The 20,820-nt window shown below is 35.2% G+C and overlaps 1 protein-coding gene across 1 annotated transcript in view; it reads left to right on the plus strand.

The window, feature by feature from the left end:
- Positions 1 to 18,651, plus strand: part of WDR36 (WD repeat domain 36) — a 45,591-nt gene extending 26,940 nt beyond the window's left edge. Inside the window, exons 13-23 of the mRNA XM_005866449.2 lie at positions 1,164 to 1,278; positions 1,767 to 1,932; positions 2,174 to 2,282; positions 4,263 to 4,342; positions 10,824 to 10,931; positions 12,311 to 12,408; positions 12,788 to 12,933; positions 15,285 to 15,404; positions 15,599 to 15,680; positions 16,739 to 16,926; positions 18,066 to 18,651. Of these exons, the coding sequence (XP_005866511.1) occupies positions 1,164 to 1,278; positions 1,767 to 1,932; positions 2,174 to 2,282; positions 4,263 to 4,342; positions 10,824 to 10,931; positions 12,311 to 12,408; positions 12,788 to 12,933; positions 15,285 to 15,404; positions 15,599 to 15,680; positions 16,739 to 16,926; positions 18,066 to 18,218 (1,365 nt within the window). The 3' untranslated portion in view covers positions 18,219 to 18,651. The remainder of the gene's footprint in view (positions 1 to 1,163; positions 1,279 to 1,766; positions 1,933 to 2,173; positions 2,283 to 4,262; positions 4,343 to 10,823; positions 10,932 to 12,310; positions 12,409 to 12,787; positions 12,934 to 15,284; positions 15,405 to 15,598; positions 15,681 to 16,738; positions 16,927 to 18,065) is intronic.
- The last annotated feature ends 2,169 nt before the right edge of the window (positions 18,652 to 20,820 follow it).

Genomic DNA, 20,820 nt, shown 5'->3' on the forward strand with positions numbered 1-20,820 from the left:
TTGACCTCCAGGCCAACTGGCTATGAGAATCAGTTGTGTCTGCAGTGGGAGAACTTATGTGCTGGATCTCTAGGGCGGTGCTAATCTAGCCTTTGCCTGAGGCTATCCCGCAAATGCCTCTGTGCAGGGCTTGGGCGGGGCAGGATCAACAGGGCGGGATCAACAGGGCAGGCGGAGCGAGCAGTTATGGCTGCTCTCAGTCCCGTCCCCAGGGGCTCTGCCTCTCAGAGTCCCAGCAACCGCTGCAAACCTGGGAGAGAAAGCTGCCTTCGAGTTCCGACCGAAGCCAGACAGTCCGGCTTCTCCTGTTTGAGTCTGGGTCCCTAGAGACTCGCCCAGATCTGGAGCTCAGAGTCTGAGACTCCCTCCCGATTGAAACAGACAACCGTGCCCTCAGCCACCAGCCCACTCCGCATGCACTCCACACCTTAGTATTTGACTTCAGCACTGCGCCTCCTCTGAGTCTCGGTGTGCTATTCTCTTTCCTCCTAGTTGTAGAACTTCCACTCAGCCAGCCTTCCTGTGGTTCTGGGTGATGTCCGTTCCATCTTTTAGTTGTATTTTTGAAGTGGTTGTTCGAGGCAGCAAACTCCGGCTTTAACCTATGCTGCCATCTTGGTTTCTCTAAAACAGCTAATGTTTTCTATGTTATGCCTTGTGTATTCTCTTGTATTCTCTTCCTAATATGTCATAATTAAAATATTTTGAGCTTTTTTATTGGACATTCTAATGGTAGGTTTTTAGTTTTGTATAGCTGTAGAAGCAATTAAAAAGTAAGGTAAGATAAAGACAAATTAAGGAATGGAATGCTTTGACTTTAGCACTGTGGTAAATAAATTAAAAATTGAAGGCCACCTGATAACACAATTATTCTGACTTTGTAAATTTCAACTGAGTTTCCTCGGTTATGTCTTATGGTCTTGGATAATAATTTCTTCATACTTCTTAGAGAAAGAAGATAGAATCAAGCAGATATGTCTTAGATATCCAAATATAGGAATGTTTAAGAAAATTAATGAACTAATTAATTTATCATGCCATGCTTTATTTTAAAAAAGAATAAGGTAATTAGTGGATAAAAAAAAAACACTATGGAAGCTAAAGTACAATAAAAATGTTAGTTATTTGCTGTGTCACTTGTGTTTAATTTTTTTTTTCCTAAGGCAGTGGATATAACTTCTTGTGGAAACTTTGCTGTAATTGGTCTCTCATCAGGAACTGTAGATGTATATAACATGCAGTCTGGTATACATCGAGGAAGGTTTGGTGAGGATCAAGGTATTGCATGTTTTTCTTTTTCTTATTAAAAAAATAATAGATAGGTATGAGGCTAATAACTCATTGGCATGTATTAAATTCTTAACTGCCAGCCATTTTGCTACAGTTATGGATGGGCTATTGTCAACTCTATATGACAGATACTGCCATTACATCTTATAGCCACCATGTTGAAATACTCAGAGAATTAAGTCACAGATGTTAAAGGAAAGTAGATAATATACAAATTAAAATTTTTGTTTTCTTCTTGCTTTGAGCAGAAAATCTTAACTTTTTTTTGAAACCTTTGTATATTAATCTGATTGACTTTATTTTTACTCAAGCAATATAATAATCTCCCTACTCCCTAAAATTCAGAGTAATATTAAAATTTTAGGGAAGGTAAATAGTGGAACTTAGTTATTTAAATAAAGGAATCACTCTTTGTGCAGTATTCAGAGAGGCAATATCAATTCTTATTCTTTTTTCTTTTAACATATGCTTTAAAGCTCATAAAGGGTCTGTTAGAGGTGTTGCAGTGGATGGATTAAACCAGTTGACAATTACGACTGGTAGTGAAGGATTACTCAAGTTTTGGAACTTTAAAAACAAAATTTTAATCCATTCTATGAGCCTTGATTCATCTCCAAATATGATGCTGCTACACAGAGACAGGTAAAATTTCTCTTTTAATGATAATGAATTTTCCTCTTGATGTTTTTGGTAAAAAGTTCTTAATTTAAATAAAGTACATAATTTACCAAGTGGGGAAAAAATTCGATTTTTAATATAAAAAGAACAGCATTTTGCTTATACTCCAAAGGTACACTTGATTTAAAAAATTAAAATGCCTGTGAGATTTTAGTTCAAGTTTTTGTTTGTTTGTTTATTAAAACTGATGCATTTATCTTGCTAGTGGCATTCTGGGACTCGCCTTGGATGACTTCTCCATTAGTGTTCTGGACATAGAAACTAGAAAGACTGTCAGAGAGTTTTCTGGACACCAAGGCCAAATAAATGACATGGTAAAACAAACTAGATGTTTAAACAAAAGTTGACTCATTTCTGTTTTATTTAGGTTAAAAAATGTTCAAATAATTGAAACTGTTTTCCTTGAATAGCATTAAGCTACTCATCATACTAGTAGATTTTTTAAGGAAAATGCAGAATTAAAAGAAAGTTTAATATTTCTCAGGGAGTTAATGCCACCAGATTAAAATATATATATCGCAGAGTTTATCTTTTTCTCTTAGACTGTAAACAGGACCAAAATATACTTTAGACGTTGAATGATCTATGGAAACATAAGTATGTCATTTCTGACTTAATATTAAACTAGGCTGAAGGAACTTATTTCTCATTTTCTACATGCATAAAAAAATTAATACTAGGAGACTTGGAATATCTCGTACCTGGTGTGTGCTAGTTTTGTTTTATTTCTAGAGTTTGTATAGCTTAATTCCAAAAGAGTTTAACTGGTAATGTGATTTAGCTTACTATTATTATATTCTTACGGTGGGATGTATGATACGATGATAAGCACTCTGGTTTAAAAGTTGTTTGTAGAGGACCATATTAAGTTTATATTGTCATTTTTCATCAATTGCAGATTCCTTGATTTATTTGAAAAGAGAAAAAAATAAAATCCTAGCTACTGAATGCCAGTTCCAACAACTACTTTTACTTATTCATTCTCATACCAAAAATCAGAATTTGCAATGCTTACCCATTTACTTAAAAATAAGGAGAAATGGTGTTGATCTGTAGATTGGAGATTGGTAGAACTACCCATCAACAGAATTTGTTGTGACAGGATCTATAGAAATGAGGGTGGGAGTGGGGTAATTTATGATGAAATAGCATTTTTTAAAACATCTGTCAGTGCCAACAATCTTCCTGTTTTTTGTGTGTGTTTTTTTCCTTTTCACATTTTTCAACTTGTGTGTCTGGAGTTTCTACTACTCAGTATTAAATTACTCCTCTTAAATGTCTGAGATTTATTTATCAGATCATTTTCCCGTCCTTTAATAGCTTGTTCTATTCTGTAAATTGATCTCTCTGTACCTTAAGTTTTGAGTTTCCACAATATTACTGCAGCCCTGATGAACAAATTAGAGTTCACTTATCCAAATATCATGTGCCAATATGGATAGTCATGATCCCTTTGATGTGCTTAGACTTCTGGATGAATACAATCTACTGCCATTATGAACCCTAAAGTTTTTCCTTTTGGGCCTTCTTCCACATCCTATGTGATTTAAGCCTCAAAACACTTGCTACAGGCAAGGAGAGAGCTATTATTATTCATTTTTAATGATAGAAAATCTATACCTTCTTTATAAGTAGTTTATAGTTTAAATTTATTTTGAAACTCTTATTGCAGATTTAAATTATATTTTGGAAATCGAACATGATTAGTGAAGAAGATTTTTAACTGAAACTACAAGTAAAAGTATAATGACTTTTTTAGTAACTTTAATATTTTAAGATAATATGCATTCAAAATTAGGTTTATTCTTAGGAAGCTAGTCTAATATAAAGACTGTTTAAGAAAATGTAGTTTTTGTTGCTTTCACAGATATGTTGTAATCAAATTAGGTAACAAAATATTTCTACTAGTAATTGAATGCTCTCAGAACAGCAGCTTTATATTAAAAATAATTTGTAGTTAAACACAGTTTGTTAATTGTCTATAAATATAGGAGATTTTGGAATAAAGATTTAATTTTCAGTGTTAATTTCAAAACTTTTTATATTTCCTATAAAAGCCTAATCCTTATCTATATCCAAATCAGTGGTATATAAGAAATGGTTTCTTTTATATAAAATAAGGTAGTCTAAATTTTACTCAAACTTAGTTTTTCATGTAGTCTGTATCTTTTAATTTATTGCATTCTTTAAGCTGTTAAAAATGCAGGCACAAACATGACAAACATACATATACATGTATACACACACACACACAGATTATGTATGTACTCTTATTTATTTTTTTTAACTTAAAGGCTTTCAGTCCTGATGGTCGTTGGTTAATAAGTGCTTCAATGGATTGCTCTATTAGAACTTGGGACCTTCCTTCTGGGTGGTGAGTTTATTTTTAAATCCTTAACCTCTATCAGAAAATTTCTCAATCATTATCTTTTACCTGTAATTAATGGATTATGTGCTTTTAAAAATATGACTCAAACTTTTATTTTGTATGTTTTTTTGTTCATATTGAATTTAGTTAAAAGGTCAAAAACCTTAACTTTCCTTGATGTATGTTATATATTCTCTGTCTCTAACATAATTCTTGAAGGAAGACATTTTAGATACCTTCAAGAATGAAACATGTGCATCTTAAGATTTGGGTAAAACTCAGTAGTGTTCAGAAATCTATCTCATAGACTTAACTTGCTACTAAAACATTTCTCAAAGAGAAAATATTATCCAATTCCGTTAATTAATTTGAACATTGGAGACTGAGAGAGAGAATGTGTGTGTGTGTGCTTTGTTGTTGTTAAAAATTATATAGGAGTAGCCCTGGCCTTTGTGGCTCGGTTGGTTGAGCATTATCCCATGCACTGAAGGGTCGCAGGTTTGATTCCAGGTCAGGGCACATACCCAGGTTTTGGGTTCAATTCCTGGTTGGGGTACATACAGGAGGCAACAGATCAATGTTTCTATTTCTCACTTCCTTCCTCTCTCTAAAAAATCAATTAAAAAATACTCTTAAAAATTATATAGGAATAGATGCAATTTAAAATCATATTAACATAGAATTGCTTAGGAAGGAGTGATGGGAATAGCAAAATATCTCATTTAATAGGAATATACCATAAGGAAAGACATTGGTAAGAAAGATGAGAAAGAAGATGGTACTTTTTAATCTTTGAAATATTTGTAAATTACTAAGCTCTGTCCAATTCTACTTTTTTTTTCCTGAGGAGTTGGATAAGCTCATACTTGAAAGCAGTTTGACCTTTAGAAAGGAAAAACCCTGATGTAATAATTTCCTTTCAAGTGTGATATAGGAATGAGACACAGCTATTTATCCAGCATAGGCACCCGATTTGGAATATGTGCAACAAAAGTGTGTTGCTAATTAGTCCAGCTCTAAAAACTAACATGTCCATACATGTTCCTGGGCTATATCCTCTGACTTCAAAAAGTTCACCTAAAGTTGGTATTTCCTTACTTTTTTTTAAAAAAAGGCACCATTAGAAATATTGGTAGTCTAGGACTTTTGCTATTTTTCTAAAACTGAACATTGTAATTTGAATTGCTTTAATTACAGTAGGAAAGTTGTACAAGTAATAGAGTTGACATATGCCCTTGTCATTTTCCTTTTTAGTAGTTTTAGTTTACATTAGATGGGAGAGATAGGTTAATGTTCAGTAGTACTAAATTAACACAATATTTTTACAAAGCAGCAAATTTATCTTTGGAATGGAAAAAATAGGATCTAGAACAGGGGTGGGCAAACTTTTTGACTCGAGGGCCACAATGGGTTCTTAAACTGGACCGGAGGGCCGGAACAAAAGCATGGATGGAGTGTTTGTGTGAACTAATATAAATTCAAAGTAAACATCATTACATAAAAGGGTACGGTCTTTTTTTTTTTTTAGTTTTATTCATTTCAAATGGGCTGGATCCGGCCCGCGGGCCGTAGTTTGCCCACGGCTGATCTAGAAGCATTTAAATCTATCAGTCTTTGACTCAGCATTAGTTTTTTTGCTAAATCTTTTATTTCAGTAAAAAGTTGAGCAGATTTAAATTTGATAAGTTTTCGATTCTGATATCTTTCGGTGAACACCCGCAATTTTAAATGAATACAAAGGCATGAAGATGGCAGAGACACACAAACAAGAAATGAGTCACACAGGGATTATTAAAAGAAAATGTAATTACGTCTACACTGATTGAACCAAAGTCTAATTTTAATAAAGACAAAAATAAGGACTACTTTGGCTAAGATTGGAAGTGGAGTAAATGAGGAAGCTTGAAAAACCATGTCACACAACTGCTGCTGTCTAATTGCAACTAAATTAGCATTTACCATTAGCTACTAAGCACTTTATATACTTTTATTTTTCACCTTCCCTCATATTCGAATGGGTGTAGGTACTATTACTATTATTAGTTCCATTTTACAAATGAGGAAATGGAGGCTCAAAGAGAAGCGACGTGATTTGCCCATGGTGGCATATTTCATGAATTACATTTTGCTGCAATAAGCATTGGAGGAAAAAACATTTCCCAACAGTTGTGCTTTCCACCTTGCTTGGGCTGTGTCATATGTTATTAAGAATGAACTGATTTTCTTGATGTAGAAGATAATGAGGAAGTGAGGATTAGTGTTTCATCATACACCCATATGTAATTATTGGGGTTTTTGATTCCCCTGTTTTTAAATCATAATTTGTATGACAATCTTTGGAGATTCCTAGTTCTTTCTTCAGTATGCAGCTTCGTCATTTACATCACATATTAAATATTTAAAGAATGAATATGCTCATTACATAGTCTGAAAAGTGAAACTATTTATGAGTAAACCTTTGGGTGTGGTAACATACAGGTGTAATCTACCTGGAGTTGTGCCTATCTAAAACAATTGCATAGGCACTGAACTGTTTCCTGTAAAATTGTTTTAAAATAGAGAAAGTTTTCTTATTTTGTAGGATTCTCAGAGAAGCACAGTTGAAGTTTGTTTTTTTAATATATTTTATTGATTTTTTACAGAGAGGAAGGGAGAGAGATAGAGAGTTAGAAACATCGATGTGAGAGAAACATCAATCAGCTGCCTCCTGCACACCCCCTACTGGGGATGTGCCCGCAACCAAGGTACATGTCCTTGATCAGAATCGAACCTGGGACCCTTCAGTCCGCAGGCCGACGCTCTATCCATTGAGCCAATCCGGTTAGAGCCAGTTGAAATTTTTTGTCATTCCCTACCACTACCATCTTTATTTCTTTGTTTTCAATCTACTGGAAGTTCATGTTGAACTCTTTTGGGGATGAGAAAAGTATAAAATAGCAATGTCTCCTACTGAGGATCAAGCCTGCAACCCGGACATGTGCTTTGACCAGGAATTGAACTGTGACCTCCTGGTTCATGGATCAGTGCTCAACCACTGAACCACACCAGCTGTGCTGCTTTAATAGAATTTTACATTTTGTTCTGTCTCATTGCTGTTTTCTGAGGAGCATTACATGAGAATAATTGGAATAGAATATTATTTTGCATTTCTCACTGAGGCAAAACCATCCCTTTCTTCTACTCATTAAAGATTTTTGTGTAAGTTGATTCCATCACTTTGGAGATTGATCATCTACTGTCTGCATTTGTTCAGGATATAACCCAGGGGTGGGGAACATCTGGCCCGTCGGCTGTATAAGGCCCTGGAAATCATTTGGTCTGGCCCTGGCAAGGCATTAGGAGTGAGTTAATTAAATGTTTGACCAAATATAGCAGGCTAATTTTTAAGTTGACAATATTGTTTGACCCACAAATGATGTTATAAATATCCAAATGGCCCTTGGCAGAAAATAGGTTCCCCACCCCTGATATAACCAGAAAGGACTTGGTATGCAAGGCTCTGTGCTTGAAAATCTGATTTCTTACAGTGAGGATTTTATTGATCTTCTCTCAAAAACTATGTACCTTATCTGGGACTTTTCATTCTGTGACCTTGGCAGGGACTATATGGTAGTTAAGTCTGGTGTGGGGAGTGGTCTCGGTTTGACAAGGTCCCGAGGAGACAGTCTTTCACAAGGTGGGCTGTCACACGCTCTATCCCACTAAAGTTCAAGTTACTGATTTAGCTTGCTAAATGCCAAATAAGCAGGAAAATTGTGCTGCAGCAGTATAGCTTGTTAGAATAAGGAAGTAGTCTAGCTGAGCTTAGATCATGAAAGTCAGTCTCAGCTGCCGACTAAGACGAAGGATTGGAAAAAAGGAAGTTGGCCGAGACTGTTAGAGGAGATGCTTGCTCTGATTAAATCGAAAGTTGCTTAAGTTCTGCTAAAAGCATATGTAACCAGTGAATGTATAAAAAGACTGTGTGAAATAAACTCGGGGCTGCAGTCTTGAGCTGTCAGTCCTCCGGATCCCATCTTTGTGTCTGTCTCTTTTCTTAATCCTGACCCCCCTTTCAGGTACTGTTCGACTGTAGTGCCGGCGGGCTCCGGCAGTCTGGGATTAAGCCTGCACACTTATGCTTTATGAATTAATATGGCCATGTAAAATATGCTTTGTATATGGAAATCATCTTCCTCAATTTGATGCTTTTACATAACGGAAGGTCTGTCTACCCACACGCAACAGCTGTGGAATCAAGTTGCACAATGAATTTGACAAAATAATTATAGTATTATATAGAATAAATTTGCTTAAGCAGTAGATTGTAGATTCTCTTTTTAGCAGACATGTTAGGATGTTTCACCCCTCACATAGTTAAGTTAATGCACAAATATTGATCAAGACAAGAAATGGTAAGATCTGAAACTTCTGTGTTTAGGCTTAATTTTCGTCTGTATACATTGGAGTAATGTTTCTGCTCTGGGTTGTTTGGGTTAAATAACATAAATAATTTAATAGTCTGGTATATAATAAGTGTTTACCAAAGTTTTATTTTCCCCAGTTCTCTTGATTCTTAAGAGAAGGCATTCTTGTGAGCTTCCAGAGTAAGTTTGAGCAGAAATCAGACAGGTTATTCTTCACCTTTTTCCCCATAACTAAGAATCAAATAACAGTCATTGTCCTGAGCACACTTTGGTGTTTGTTTCCAGTGTTCCTAATTTTAAGGCTTATTTTCCTATCATTCATTATTTAAGTTTTACCGTATTAATTACACTCTGAACAAATTGAGAGATTTTTTAAAAAAATTAATCCTCACCTGAGGATATTTTCCCATTGATTTTTAGAGAGAGAAACATCGATGTGAGAGAGACACATTGATTGGTTGCCTCCCGCCTGCGCCCAGACCATGGCCGGGGATCAAGCCTGCAACCTAGGTATGTGCCCTTGATTGGAATTGAACCCGGGACCATTCAGTTCATGGGCGGATGCTCTATCCACTTAGCAAAACCGGCGAGGGCGAGAGATTTTATTTTGGACAAGTCACTTAACGTCTCCACTGGAGAGACTTCATTCACATTTGCGCTGCTCGTGAATCACCAGTGTAGACAGTCCCAGCATGTAAATGTGCTATTGAGCGGCTTGTTATACTTTAGTTTCAGCAGTGGTTTTACTGAGTTTATAGTGATTAAGAGTACAGACTGCTTGTGTGACATTCTTGGCTCAATTTTCTACCTTGAGCAAGTTTTTAAATCTTACTGGGCCTCATTTTCTGATTTATATAATACAGATCTGCCTTATAGGGTAGTGAGGTACTAGGTATGTTTTATATAATGTAGATTCTGAACTTCAGTCATTTTGTTGTGCCTTCCCATGGATAATGTACTGCCTTCAGTGAATAAAATAGTTTTTAAAATAGCTGTGATTAAAACAGTATATTTCTCTTAAAGTACACAAAATATTCACACCCTCAGCCAACCTAAGAAGCTTCCTTTGCAGATCTTTCTCTTTGCTCATTAAATTCACTCAGGTCACTTCCTGCTGTCACCATCCTAGATCAGATCTTTAATGCTGTTAGATGACTGCTAGCACAGTTTCACTCTTCTTCCTGTTCAAATATACTCTACATTCTGATGGCAGATTTTTTATGAAAGTGAAGATTACATTACTATCTGCTCAAAGCCTTCAGTGACTTTTCATTGATTAAAGTAAAAACAAATTTAGGTGTTTTGTATTCAGGAGCCTGTATGTAGCCTTATGCTTATGTACCAAACTGCACTCCTCACTAAACCCAGTTGTGTTTTCCTTTGCCTTGCCCTCCACACTTCCCTCAGCCAGGATACGCTTTCTCTACCATCAACATCCATTTGGAAGGCTCATCTCCAACACTGTGTTTTCTGAGAAGCCTACTCCAAGCCTCCTACCTGGGGGTGATCACTCCCCCTTCTTACCCAACTTTTCAACCCTTCCAACTTTTCAAGCTGTGAGACTAGTTTTTATACACTGCTTTATGGTTATGCTCTGTAGACTGAATTCTTTCATATGTTTCATGTATAGTGTGGTTACCTATTTGAAAAACAGACTTGCTCGAGTTTTTTCCATTACTGTTTTCTTATTCTTATTTACAGTCATTTTATTTTAATTTCTTCTGTTGCCTAAGCCTTTTATTATTTTCACTGGGATAACAAAAATACAAGAGAAATGTTCCCAAGTCAGTCTACCAAAATGGCATTCCAGAAAAAGAGTATTTCCTCCTGTGTTCTCCCTGTTGAAACTCTTTCTCTGGCTAATTGGTAATTTGAAGTTCCGAGTCATTCTCATTAAGAGAGGTTATTTTCAAATAGTAACATAATTGACAAAGCTCTTTGTTATTGATGCCTTTCTGGTATTGGTGATTATTAAAAAATAAAAATGAAACTTTTCTATATTATTTCGTATTATTTTTAACAAAAATATATTTGTGCGTTAAATGTTTTGGTAGAGTTTAACATCTTGATCCTTTTTATAGCCTTATAGACAGCTTTTTGTTGGACTCAGCTCCTCTCAATGTAACTATGTCCCCTACCGGAGACTTTCTGGCCACTTCCCACGTGGACCACCTTGGAATTTATCTATGGTGAGTTCATTCATATAGTTCTGTTTGGGGTAAGGAGGAGAAGGAAGATGATATTGTCAGACAACCATAGTTGCTAACATAACCTTTTTTTTTTCTAATTTATAAAATGGAAATGTCACATTGTTGACAGGGGATTAATTTACCATAAGTTTATGGCTGATTCAACATCTGCTTGATAATTTAGATACCTTTGTTCAACCACACAATTGATTTTTATGTTCTCTTATTTAGCTTTTATTTTGCAAAAAGGATATGTGAATTTTAAAATGTTAGAAAAATGGGAGTCCCTAGCCAGATTCTGGCTCTCCTGCTACTACCCCAATACTGCTTTATAACCTTAGTGAGTCACCTGTCAACTTCAGACTACTTTATCTATAAGGCATTGTTTGGGAAAGATGCTTGCTAAGATCATTCTAGTTACATAACTCTTCACACCCAACTCCATTGTGACGAACATGTAAGAGGTCAAGGTAGATGGTCCATCATCTGGGCTGAGAAAAAGTGCTGGGTATTTCCTATTGAGGAAGAGAAAAAAAACTTACCTTTTTTTTCTAATTATAAAATTTTCTAATTAAATTTTTATGACACACAAAAAAATTCAGTATGCAATTGAAATACACTCTGGCCACCTTAATAAGCAAAATGGAGTATCTCCTGGAATCTGTGAGGCTTGAATAATCAAGATAAGAGAAGAATAGTAGCTGTGGGACCTTAGCAGCTATGTAGTACCACTATTCATATAGCTCAGAACCTGATTTCCCCAACTTTTATTTTTCATTCTAAATTCATAATGTATGGAAAACAGAATCTGATTAACTCACTTTGGGATAGGAAGCTACATCTTGATTAGTCATCCAAGGTCATGTGTAGGGTCAAGGTAGCAGAAACATGGTCACTTAGAGGGCCATTCTAGGGAAGGAGAAATCCATGACTGTTTACAGTCTCAAGGATCTGATTATCTTATTCTGTGTCTGACTTAACTCTCTGAGTCTGTCCTTCCTTCAGTTAGGTATTATGTTCTTAACTGAAGGTTGACAATTGTCAAAACAATATAAAGACAAGGAGATTATGTTACTTTATAAAAGTACTCCCTAGTACTGATCTCTCAAATACTTTTGTGTACTACATTAGTAATGTTTATGCACAGCTTTCTTGTGGTAACATCTATGACATGAATCAAGGCATTTTCAAATTAATACTATTTTATTTATCTTTGAGGTTGTTTTTCAGTTGTACGTGATTGGAATCTGTATCCAAATTCAAGATTGTAGAGTAATTGAAGTTTTTCTGTTTGTTTTTTTAGACCAGTAATTGAAGTTTTTCCCAAAAAAACCTGTATTTTTAAGTTTTAAAATATGGCTTATGTTTTTATTTCTCAGGTCCAATATTTCCCTGTATTCAGTTGTTTCATTACGGCCACTTCCCACAGATTATGTTCCTTCAGTAGTGATGCTTCCTGGAACTTGTCAAACCGAAGGTAATCACAAAATAGTAATTTTTTGAAGTGTAATATCATAAACCTAAGATGGGCGTATTGCTACTGAAGGCAGAGTTTAATGGATTCAATCAAAGTATTTAACTGATATGAAATATTTTGAATGACTTCATACATTTTTTACAAAAATGTGATTGATAAGACTATCAATTGGTAATCTGTTGGTATTAGGGAGAAGTGTTTTAGGTCTTGTGATGGGAGTTATAGTTAATATGAGAAGATGAGGAAATTAAGAGTTTACAAATCTACATTGAGTAAACGTGTTATGAAATACTAATGGATTTGGTCTGAATTAAATTTCTTTTACATGATAAAAATATTGTGTGTTAATTTTTTTTTACCCCCAAATTTTTGTTTTCAGATGTAGAATTATCAGAAGAAACCATAGAACCAAGTGATGAAATGATAGAGTATGATTCCCCAGAACAGTTGAATGAGCAGTTGGTGACTCTATCCCTCCTTCCTGAATCACGGTGGAAAAACCTTCTTAATCTTGATGTTATTAAGGTACTACTATAGTACACTGAATATTCACCCCTAAAGACACATTCCAGAAGCATTTTCTTTAGTAGAAATAGCTTCCCCTACTTTGAGAGCTTTAGGAGGAACAGTTAATACCTAAGAGCATGCCATTTAGTTGAATCCTATTTAATCTAGTGTGATTATTTGAGCAGTGTTAGAAAATTCTGACAGAATTCTCTTTATATGTATTAATTTTGAGAGCATTCAGCAGACCTTTGGATACAGCAGAAGTACAGCCTACAACTGCAGAGCTATTATAAATTTGATGTTTTTAATCCAGCCTCTAAACTACTTTTTTGACTTCTTTTTTTTTAATTTCTTGATTAAGTTATTACATATGTGTCCTTATCCCCACATTACGCCCCCCCCCCCAACACTCCCTAATTTCTAAAACAAGAAAAAATATTGCCACCACGTGTGATATCTATCACTAGTCATTTGGAAACGAAAAGACTTTCACTAGTCTTTTTAAAATTAAGCTTCAACTACCATTTATTATTCTATATGCTACTCTGCCAACTATAAGAAGATGTTTAGAGCTTGCTGTGTTGGATCCAGGCGTGTAAGTTAAAAAGAACTAGGTACTAGGTAATGTCCCGTAACAGTGCCAATGAAAAAAACCTGGTCCCTTTGTATTTGAGGAAATTATAATTTTACATGAAAAATAGATAATATATTAGTGTTTTTCAAAGCATGTTTCATGATCCTCATTTGTGAGTAGTGAAAACAATTGAGAGGAATAGACTAGAGTAGAAAATTTTAGAGGCCATCCTGTGATAATGCTAAGCATTGATTATTGAAGCTTGGTTTGATTAGATAAACACATACATTCACTAGAGGTCATATGTATGCTAAGTTATATTGTGGGCTGGCCATAAAAAAAGTGTAAGGACATCGATAACTATGACAAAGTAGTAAGTTTTTTTGTAACCAATAACTTAGTACCCAAACGAATATGAGTGTCTTGGGTAAGGAAAGTTTTCACATGTTAATTTCCTCAAAGCTGTTGCCCAGTCTGTCAGCTAAAGGTAGTGCTCCAAGGACTAGCTTTAAAAACGACGCATGAAAAAGTATAAGTAGTAGATGAGTGTGAAGGGAGCAATCAGAGTAATGCCCAATTAATGAGCTAAGTTTTTGGACTACTCTGTTCCTTGCTAAGACGTAGTTTGTTCTGCGTAAAAACTTAAATACAAACCTGAGTGAATGATTTTATGAGAGAAGTGCTCACTTCCAATATTTTTATATCCTACTGAATGAAAAAAGTTAGAATTTTATATTTGTTTTGTGGCAGTTTTTCTACTTTTGGTTTTCCGTAGGAGATAGATAATCTCCAGAGCGCTGTGGAACTCCTCCAAAAGCCTTTTATTTGTATTTACATTTCAGGGACTGTCTCCCTTGTCACTCTGTAACAGAGAGTTAGAAGTGAAACTGTGACTCTTACTCCTCTACCATCTCAAAGAAGGGCTGTGCTTACCCTGTAATTTAGCAGCACTTTATCGTGTTTTCAAGTAGTAGCTTTTTTTTATTCCATTCCTCCTTAAAGCCACCAATACCCCTAGCTTTCTTTCAAAAAGCAAATCTCCCTAAGGTTGCAGAGCTCCTGGAATGGAAGAGAAATAGTGGGAGGTAAAATTGTGAGACCCCTTTATCAGGCAGTTTACCATACAAAGGCTCTTCATCAACTGTTCTTGAGATAGTGATGTGTAGCGTGTAGTCATCAAAACTAAATTCTGTCGGTGGGAAATCTGATAGTGGTTTTCCTGATTGAATTTTACTAACACTTGAAACATTTTATAAACAGGCAATAGTATTCTCTTGCTTCTTAAAAACACAGATTACTAAGGAAAAATAAAAATTTTAACAAAGTAGAAGAATTAGGGATAAGTTTCACAAAAAATATTACACCTAATTACTTCTAAAGGCTCTGGGCTCGGGGAAAATATTGAGCATTTGTAAATTTTGCTTTCTAGCCCATTTTGATAAAAAGTTTGTATTTTAATATTAAAGAATTTCAAAAGTGTTTGATTATTATTTCTTCACCTAAATATTCATGTTTCAGGAAAATGAGGTTTGTTTGTCCTGGGGCTTCTCCTGAACCCCGTCATTTCCCTTCTGCCTTATTCGCAGGGGTTCTGGAGGTTTGCATTGGGAAACCCATTTTAAAGATATCTGTGATATTGATTGATGGGATTTTATTTTAACATTCTAATCTGAAAAATTTTCATTCCTTTTTGTTACTTTTTGGACTTTTTAAAAAAATTTATTGAGAATTAAATATTAGTAACTGCTAGCCAGATGATTACTTGCTAATCTTTTTATTTTTTCCTCTTAATCAGAAAAAGAATAAACCAAAAGAACCTCCCAAAGTACCCAAGTCAGCACCATTTTTTATACCAACAGTTCCTGGCCTTGTACCCAGATATGCTGCGCCTGAACAAAATAATGATCCACAGCAGGTAAAAATCAAATTGGAGCATTCTAAGTATATGGGGGGTGTGTTCTGTATTATACAGTTGTAGTGTGTGTGTTTTTTTTTACCAACACCCAGTTTTATGCATATAGAGTAAATTAATGGTAGCTTTTAATTATAGACTATACATATTTTTTTCTTACAATTGTGTTCTTTGAATAATGTGTATTTATTTTTAAGTCTAAAGTGGTAAATCTTGGAATTTTGGCTCAAAAATCAGATTTCTTCTTGAAACTTGAAGAAGGACTCGTGAATAATAAATGTAAGTTAATTATAAAAAATTAAAAAATATTTACCAAGTATTTTTAGCTTATTTTACTTTCTATGAAAAGAAATTGAGTGAACTATTAGCAGGTTTCTCAGTAGCTAAAAGAAGATAGTAAGAACTAAAAGGGTTGAAACTTGGGTTTTACTCTGAAGTAACTTTAGCTTTTCTACTGTTATATTAAACTAGAGGCCCAATGCATGAAATTCATGCAAGAATAGGCCTTCCTTCCCCCAGCTGCCGGCACTGGTTTCCCTCACACCCGGGGCCCAGGCTAGCTTCCCTCCAGCCCTGGTTTCATCCGGAAGGACGTCTAGCCTAATTAGCATAATACCCTTTTATTATTATAGTTGAGTGACACTAAACTAAGATGATATTGATATTAGAATAGTCTTGAAAATACTCACACTTTTTACATGGAAAATTAGATTTTTTTCTAATGCTTTTGTTTTTATTTACAAAAAGTTTGCCATACAGTTTGGGAATATAACAGAGACTTTTGTCTTCAATGATTTTAGATATTCCCAAATTATCTCATCAAAAGATAATTTTAAAATTTATTGAGTTTGTTAATAGTAGATTTATCTTTTTGAAAGCTATAGTCTGTAGCTAGTAATGATAAACAATAAGAGCTGTAAGCAGTTACAAAATCACAATCACTCTCTTATTTGATTTATCCTCCTGTTGTCTGTTCCAAATGCTTTTGTTTTTGTACCAAAATTACTCGAGTCCACATTTGCAAAGTCAAAGAATGGTACTGATGACTGAAGAACAGCAAGCTCATAAAAGGAGTTTTACTTTGGGGGTGGGAGACAAAGAAGGGAAGCACTAGTGTAGTTTAGTGTTTTTAGTACTTTTTATTGTATTGCTCTCATTATTTGTACTGGTTTTATTTAATTTGGTTTATTCTACTACTTAACAGGAAAAAATTAATCCACAGAGAGAATTTCCTGTGCAATTTATGTATATGTTGCTTGGGGGATGAAATGGAAAAACTAGTTTCCTAAGTAAACTGATGTAGGTAATAACTGGATTCTTTTTAAAACTTAATACAGATGATGCTGCTCTTAACCTTCTGAAAGAATTAGGTCCATCGGCAATTGAAACAGAGCTGCGGAGCTTGTCTCCTGAATGTGGTGGATCTGTAGAAGTTATGCAGAGTTTCTTAAAAATGATCGGAATGATGTTGGACCGAAAGCGTGATTTTGAGTTAGCCCAGGCATACCTTGCATTGTTTCTAAAGGTAAGTCTAATGTAAGACAGTACTTCCCAGCTTGCCTTCCTCTGAAGCAATGTTGTCTCATTGCACTTTCCGCAAAGATGGAAATGTTCTATGCCTGTGCTGCCCAGCATGGCAGCCATTTGTCTGTCACATGTGGCTACTGAGCACTTAAATGTGGCTGATGTGACTGAGAAACGGAACTTTTTATTTTATGGGAATTTAATTAAATGTAAACAGTCACCTGTACCTCGTGACTACCATACTGGGCACCTGGACTACACAGCTTTGTAGTTTTTAATTTAATTTCATTATTTATTTATTTAAATTTTTTACTCAGAATTTTGACTCAACTCTGAATTTTCTATGACATCTATTAACTTTTTAAAGTAGTTACATTTTGGCTGTTTTTCTGTGATCATGAAGAGAAAGTCAGGTTTATATTCATTTTTTGCTTTTTTTTTCTATGCTGAGGTAAAAATACTTTTCTCTTGGTTGAAGGAGTTTCAAGTGATTTGGCAATAACAGAGTTGCTATCATGACTAATATAATGGAGGACTCATGTTAATTTCAGTGGTATAATGGATTGAAGGAGGTAGATAATGCTCATTTTTCAATGATAGCAGATATGATTCTTCATCAATATATAAAATCTTTTCACTTGATCTGATTATTTAAAATTATTTAAAAAGTAGATACTTAGTTGATAGCATGTGGGATGAAAAAAATTGAAATTCCACTAATAGTTTCTATATCCTTTCCCAAAAAAATGAAAAGTTACTTAAATCTTTAGAAAACAAAGAGCCCATCTGCATGTATTACCAGTGGGTTACAATTGAAGGAGAAACTTAAAGAAGCACAGAAAAAGGATTTAGTGTAAGAACTATGTCCTGTTTCCGGGCTTATTTGAGGACTATTCTTAGTGGAGGGGAATGAGGACCACTTCACTTCTGCTAAGGGTGTGACATGTAAGACAGTTAAAGGAACTCAAACTAAGGAGAGTTTGATAGAGGACAGGGAAATGGGAGATGGTAACAAATCAGCAGTTAAGAAAAAAATATTCAGAATGGATGTTGTCTTCTGACATTCCTTAGTAAAAAAGTTGAGTCCAGAATAAACAAAATTTAATTTTCTTAAATGCTCAACTATTTTTTTTCCTTCAGTTACACCTTAAAATGCTTCCTTCAGAGCCAAAACTTCTAGAAGAAATGACACAGTTGTCATCCCAGGTGGAAGAAAACTGGATTCATTTGCAATCACTCTTCAATCAAAGCATGTGCATTTTAAATTATATAAAAAGTGCTTTGTTACAATAAAAATAAATTTGTGACTTTTATAAACCAAAGACTTTTATATTAAATGGGTTCAGTTTAACTCATATTTTGTTTTTCAAGTTTCATTGTAAGAGAAAATAAAAGTAGCATTACTGACTAGTCAGTCATTTTCCACTTAAAAGATAAATACTTTCTTGTAATAAAATTATACCAGCCTTTCTTTTTAAAAACTTAAAGAATCCACTCAAATAATTTATTTTCTGAGCCTCTTCACATTAGTTACTTAGGTATGACTTTTTAAAAAATTGTCATCACAAGCTCCTGTTTTTTTGAATATTTGTAGTATGTAAGAGATTCTGGATATTTCATGTAAAATGTTGCTTAATCATGTTGAAGATAAAACTGATCTATAATCCTGTATAATAAAAGGCTAATAAGCAAATCGACCCAAACAGCAGAACAAACGGTCGCTATGATGCACACTGACCACCAGGGGACAGGCACTCAATGCAGGAGATGCCCCCTGGTGGTCAGTGCACTCCCACAGGGGGAGCGCCGGTTGGCCAGAAGCCGGGCTCACGGCGAGCACAGCGGTAGTGGCAAGAGCTTCTCCCACCTCCGCCATAGTGCTAAGGAGCAGCAAGCTGAGCAGTAAGGAGCGGGGAGAGGGGGGGAGGGGGGGCGGTAAGGAGTGAGGGGCCCCGGACTGCCAGAGGGATGTCTGACTGATGGTTTAGCAGGGGAGCGGGCCTAAGTCATCAGTCGGACATCCCCTGAGGGCTCCCGGACTGCCTGCGAGAGGGTGCAGACCAGGCTGAGGGACCCCCTCCTCCTCCCCTCCCGAGTTCACAAATTTCATGCACTGGGCCTCTGGTACAGTTATGAAAGCACCTTTATGATATGAAGTAAAAAGGTGTGTTTCCTTTCTTGGTGGCCTTTGCTGAACATGGGGATCATTGATTCTTAGAGCTGGGAGGCTGTCAGACATTAGTGCAGCCCTCTTGTAATCAGAGGAGGAATCTGCTAATGTCAGCGTGGGACCTCAGCGTCAGAGCCAGGTTTTCTAGCACTGCCCTAGTGCTCTCTCCACTGTAGCCTTTCTAAATGTTCTTTTAGGAATGTGAGAGGCACTTTGACTTGGCAAATTGCTGTAGGAGACAGTTGAACAGATACCTAAGATAGATGAGGGAAATTCCAAATTCCATTGAAGATATCCTTCAAAGGTTTTTCTTCCTTACTGATGACCTCTTTATTTAGCAAGAAACTGCTGACTCAACTTTTCTCTCATCACCATTGTGAAACCAGATAGCTCTGGCAATTCCTCCTTTCTCACCATTATTTTCCTTTCATGGTTCAAAACTCTAGCAATACGTGAATTAAAAATAAGCAGTTCTTAAAAGCACAGTGCTCTAAAAACAATTTTTAGCCCTAGCTGGTTTGGCTCAGTGGATAGAGTATTGGCCTGGGGACTGAAGGGTCCCGGGTTTGATTCTGCAAGGGCACATGCCTAGTGGGGTTCGTGCAGGAAGCAGCCAATCAATGATTCTCATCATTGATGTTTCTATCCCTCTCCCTTCCTCTCTAAAATAAATAAAAATATATTTAAAAAATAAAGTAACAACAATTTTTAGTTTATATACTTAAAAGTAGTGTAATTCACAAAATTCACCTGGTTGTATTTGAATGCCAATTATCATCATTCTCATTAGGGTAAGAAGGTTTTACAGAATAATCTCCAGAAGGAACAGTCCTCACAAGGAGTTGTCAGTGATAACTTACATCAAGCATGTAGTTTAATTGTATAAGGTAGAATTAGTAAACTGCTAAAGAAATAAGCCAATCTAGTTTTATGTTCTTGTTATTCTTTTAGAAGTGTGTATAAACCTAAAGCCACTGATCAAAATATTAATAATGACTTAAGTTCTAACTTTAGAAACTGTATTTCCCTCTGGTCCAATACTATATTCTAAAGTTGTGGCAAAATTCCAAAATATAAGCATGTACCATGTGAAAATTATGAATGACTGAAACAAGAGCTCTAAACTGAAGTTGTATTGCTCTTATAAATCTTGAACTGAATTTTTTTTCTCTTCAAATGAGAATACAGAAGTTGAGTGTTTTTATTTGAGATATTGTTTTATTTAGACAGCATTACATCCTCATTTTTAGGTACTCTAGAACCTTTCCTGTGTGTTTGCCATCTGGGAAGGGAGAAAGAAGGAAATACAAAGTATAATTTGTGTGTATATTTTTTTCTGAAAATGCATGTCTTTGCATACTGCTTTTCAAAATTTAAATTATAACTGTATTATATGGCATTTTACTTGTAAAAACATCAGAGACAGTTCTATATTTTACATTGACCTTCAATCTCAATACCCTTCCTAGAAGTAACACTTGTTGACTTTCCATCTATACCTTTTTCTATGAATGTATATAGATGTTATATATAGCCACATGAAACAAAATGTGTGTAATTCTTGTTTTTTACATAAATATATGTGTATCATTCAGCAACTTTTCTACTTGGTATCTTTTATTTCATTACAATCATACCTCTTTTGTATAGTAGTCCACAATCTATATAGCCTATAATGGAAACTTAGGTTAGATTTCTTTTCCTTTTTTTCTAATAACTAACAGT

This window comes from Myotis brandtii, unplaced genomic scaffold (assembly GCF_000412655.1).
Source record: "Myotis brandtii unplaced genomic scaffold, ASM41265v1 scaffold230, whole genome shotgun sequence".
NCBI lineage: Eukaryota > Metazoa > Chordata > Mammalia > Chiroptera > Vespertilionidae > Myotis > Myotis brandtii.